The following is a 4,814-nucleotide window of genomic DNA, read 5'->3' as shown; positions in this document are numbered from 1 at the left end:
TGGAGTACAGTGGTGTGATTATAGCTCACTGTGGCAAGCTCAAATTCCTGGGGCTCAAAGACTCCCTACTGTCTCAGCCTCCTAAGTCATTGGGATTACAGGCACATGCCACTATTCCCATCTCTGCCTTATTTTTAAGCCTTCATTTCATTTCTTGTTGACTGCACATTTTCTGTAACTCAAACAGTGGTGGATGCTCAGTGACTGTTTTTTGAATGACTGATTCAGTCGACAGGTAGCTCTTTTAATACTTCTTCTAGTATCATTAGAATTTTCTAGCACAGTAGGGTGAAGGGCAGAACAAGGGCATAATAAGTTTGCATAGTTTGCAGGAAGTGCCATCTGGTTTCATGATAAAGAACAGTCAAAATAGGTATACGTGAAAACTACTTTATCATTATTATGCATAGAATGACTATGGAGTCAGCAGGGTCTATTGTACCTATGTGGATGTATGGACATGAATTTGTATTCCATCCCCTTTCTAGATATACTGTAAAATAATAACAACACTTTGATATTTTTTCCATATTTTTTGACTGGTAGTCCCTAATTTTTCCTAGTGGAAGAACACTGTTGTGGGAATCGGGTGAATTCAGTCTAACTCAGGCTTTGCTATTCATTACCTGGATCACATTGGGACCTTACAGCTTGGTTAGGGTACTGATATCCTCATACTTAAAGTATGTTTAGAAGAGTAAAAGTTGAGCCAAGTTAATTTTTAAGATAGCCAATATTTCCTCATTATTTAAACTACTTTCAAGGCTTTTTTTTTCTTGCCCAGGAAAGCACTGTTCTCAGGTATAAAAAAGACACCCCCCACTTTTGCACCAATCCAGAAAAAAAAAAGACACCCCCATTGTGGCACCCACCTTTCCTGCACTGCTTGATTATCTGGAATTAGTTCTCTTTACTCTGTTCTGTGTCTGTCAGCTGAGGACAGGAAAACTCAGTCTGGAAATTTCAGATGTTAAAACAGGGAAGAAATTTGGAGCAGGGTACCCACTCCATACCTCTTTATGTCTTATACTAAGGATTTTGCTTCTACGTTGAAGATTAGAGAGACTTCAGAGTATTATTTTGCCCTCACAGATTTCTCTGAGTCATAGCATTTCTTTCTCCTTTGCTGATCTCATAAAAGCCCTATATATTCTGCCTCTACAACCCTTTAGCTTTTCCCAAAGTCTACCCCTGATCTATTGTTTGTCCTTTCAGAGGTTGGGATTTAACAGATTCCTTCACTGCTTATGTTCCTCTGATGAGATTTTGGTCATCTTTAGACCACAGCCCTTGGCAAATCTACCTCTGGACTCTTGGTCTAGATAGAACTCACTCAACCAGAAAGTTGGGGTGAGGTCACTGCTTATAAGAGAATACTCACTTTCTTTCTCAGTTTGATTTTTGATATTGTGTCTTGGTAGCACTGTATTCTCAAGTGCTTTTAAAGTGCACTGACCCTGGGCAGCAGTCAGAGTACCGTTCTCTTTGTGGTTGAGACAGCTAACCATGTAAAGACATGTCACTGGGGGACTTTCACCCTTTTTCCTTAGCCAAGAGGTTGGACAGGAGAGACAAACTTACAGAGTGCTAGAGGAAGAACTTAGCAGAGCATCCTGAACGTAGCAGAAAATGGTCACTTAGCTGGGTAGAACCAGAGTAGTGAAAATGAACTAATAGCCTGGATCTGAACAGTATCACTGGAAAGTAATCTTAGATTAAGGTTTTTACTCTGGTTTACACTAAGGTTGTGTGTGTGTGTGTGTGTGTGTGTGTGTGTGTGTGTGTGTGTGTGTGTGTGACGGAGTTTCGCTCTTGTTACCCAGGCTGGAGTGCAATGGCGCGATCTCGGCTCACCGCAACCTCCGCCTCCTGGGTTCAGGCAATTCTCCTGCCTCAGCTTCCTCAGTAGCTGGGACTACAGGCACACGCCACCATGCCCAGTTAATTTTTTGTAGTTTTAGTAGAGACGGGGTTTCACCATGTTGACCAGGATGGTCTTGATCTCTTGACCTTGTGATCCACCCGCCTCGGCCTCCCAAAGTGCTGGTATTACAGGCTTGAGCCACCACACCCGGCCTTACACTAAGGTTTTAACTTAAGGATTCCCCACTTGAGAATAAAGCCTTCGACATTAGATATCTTACCTGTTTGTATGCTGTGGTAATAGAGAGTGTGGGTGCAGGTATTGGAGCGATGTGTATCCTACAGCTGTGTTTCCAGAGCTGGGCAAGAGCCCAAAGACAGTATGAAAAGGGATGTTTATCATCTAAAGTGGCCATTTCCATGCGTCTCAGGGTAGACATTATTCCTTGGTTCTTATTTTATGACTTAGGACAAAAACAACAGTTTATATTGTTCACATTTCCCTCCCTACCTGCTATAATTAAACCTACTTTGGGGTTGTTATATTCGTTGTTTGTCACCCATAAAATATTTCCTAATGCAGCAGGATCACTCACAGTCTTAACACTTGGATAATCTATTAAGTACCCACTTATAAAATATTAATAAAATAAAGTACCACTGTATTTAGTTCAACTGGTTATTTTTAAATTTTTACCACTGCACATTTAGAGTGGAACCTAACCATTGCTTTTCAGTTCAAAATTCTTGTGAAGGGGATTTGAAATTACATCTTAAGAAAAAATGTTCTAGTTATTGGGTAAGACTGTGCAGATATCTAGACTATAAAGCAAAAGCTGGAATTTTCTTTAAAATGTGTTCGTTTTATGTGCTGACAGGTTTTACCAACCTCGCCAGACAGAAGGGATCATTTAGAAAAATAAGAATTCACTGTCTTTTTCCCTGTGGGCCATCCCTGACAGCCAGTCAAGTATTTCTTTGGTGTTCTGGGACCCCAGTGATGTCCCATGTGAGCTCATAAACAATACTTTTAATTTTCCTTTTTGTCTCCTTCCCTGCCACCCCCACCTTTGGAGGTCATTCCTTGGGAAGCCACTTGAATCCAGGGCTCCTCACCATTGCTCCTTTAGCTCTGAGGGCACAGCGATGCCCATGTTGGGGCTTTCCTGGAGCTTCTAAGTGTGAACCTTTAAACCACCAAAGCAGTGGTGTTATGTTCTTGGAAGAATGCTTACAGTTTCACTCTAGAGAACTAGAACTATGCGTGTTCTTTACATCTCACTGACTCCTGAAAAGCTATTCCTTTGGCTTCTTTTATCTGCCTTTCTCCATAGAGACAAATAGCCCTAGAAACAGTAGGATTAGGAACCAGTTATCTAAAGCACTCTTTCCCCTTGGTGGTCTCTTTCAGATTCCTGGCAAAAATTTTCCCACTCCAGGACCAAGTACTGACCAACCAAACAAACCACGGAAGACCATCTACCACCTCATGAGCCATGCCACCCAGACATTTCTGAATCTCACTTTAAGTTCAGCCTAGAATGTTGATTATATTTACCTAGAGAGATACCTTATGGATTACAAGGATTTCCATCTAAAGCAATTCTCTTCTGTTCCACTCACACACTCTCACCTCAATCTCCAGTCAACAGATCCCAGAACCTAGCCAGGCTATGAACATAGAAAAAAGCAAAACACCAGATACATGGCATTAACTAGCTTTTACCATTCTTGTAAATATCTGAGAATGATCCAGTCATTTTCATATATTTCATATGAAAAAAGCAACTGCCTAACTTAGCATCCACTTTTGAGAGTGAAAGGGGACTTTATTAGCATTTATAACCAGATGATAAATATCACCATAAATATGCATAAGTATGACATAAACAGTAAAACCTTATTTTTACCTTGTTTGCCTACTTCCACAACCACATAATATGTCTTGATTATTACTGTTACATATATGTATTTTTAAAGTCTAGATTCCATGCCCATAAGTTTCTTTCTGAAATCAGTTATTTAGTGGGTTTATGCTGTCTGATTAATACTAATTTTTTTTTTTTTTTTTTTGAGATAGAGTCTCGCTCTGTCATCCAGGCAGGAGTGCAATGGTGGCTCACTGCAACCTCCACCTCTGGCTTCAAGTGATTCCCCTGCCTCAGCCTCCTGAGTAGCTAGGACTGCAGGCACGTGCCACCATGCCCAGCTAATTTTTTGTATTTTTAGTAGAAATGGGGTTTCACCATTTTAACCAGGATGGTATCAATGGCCTGACTTCATGATCTGCCCACCTCAGCCCCCCACAGTGCTGGGATTACGGGCAGGAGCCCCTGCACCTGGCTTTAGTATTAATTTTTAATACTAACTTGATTTTTTTTCTTGTCCCCACCAGCTAGAAATATTTTAATTTGTATTTTCAAATGCAGATGCAGAGTTTGCAGGGTGGTACAGAAGCCATAGCCCGATTGGATCAGTTAGAAGCTGACTATTATGACCTGCAACTTCAGTTGTATGAAGTACAGTTTGAAATCTTGAAGTGTGAAGAGTTACTATTGACAGCGCAACTAGAAAGCATCAAAAGACTTATATCAGGTATAGTGTGCATTTAACTGCATAAGTTTACAAAAGATTGAATACGTAACAAAATGCATATGGACACCAGATATGTTTCTTCTGTTAAGATGTTAAAAAACTTGCTTTTTATAGGGATAGAGTTGGTGGGGGTGATGTCTAGCATTTATTGAGCACTTACTGTTTGCCAGATACTGCTAAACACTTTGCATACATTCATTCTATGAGGTATATTGAATAACAATCACCATTTATAAAGAAGCTTGAGAAGTGATGGCTTTGAGATACAGAGCCAGTAACTACATTAGAACCCTGTTCTGTCTGAACCCACAGTCCATATTCTTTTTTTTTTTTTTTTTTTTTTTTTTTTTTTTTTT

General features: G+C 40.1%; 1 protein-coding gene and 1 long non-coding RNA gene across 3 annotated transcripts in view; both read left to right on the top strand.

Moving 5' to 3' along the window:
• The window catches only part of JMY (junction mediating and regulatory protein, p53 cofactor), a 100,410-nt gene that overhangs the window by 67,134 nt on the left and 28,462 nt on the right, over positions 1 to 4,814 (top strand). For both annotated transcript variants that reach the window (XM_032277410.1, XM_032277421.1), the window contains exon 5: positions 4,293 to 4,458. In XM_032277410.1, coding sequence (XP_032133301.1) covers positions 4,293 to 4,458 — 166 coding nt within the window. The remainder of the gene's footprint in view (positions 1 to 4,292; positions 4,459 to 4,814) is intronic.
• LOC116551310 lies at positions 7 to 3,332 on the top strand. Its single transcript, XR_004268840.1, has 2 exons — positions 7 to 1,744; positions 2,088 to 3,332. It is a non-coding gene; the product is annotated as an uncharacterized LOC116551310 (long non-coding RNA).

This window comes from Sapajus apella, unplaced genomic scaffold (genome assembly GCF_009761245.1).
Source record: "Sapajus apella isolate SASKATOON/1434 unplaced genomic scaffold, GSC_monkey_1.0 scaffold1, whole genome shotgun sequence".
NCBI classification, from domain to species: domain Eukaryota; kingdom Metazoa; phylum Chordata; class Mammalia; order Primates; family Cebidae; genus Sapajus; species Sapajus apella.
This window is presented reverse-complemented; position numbering and strand designations above follow the sequence as displayed.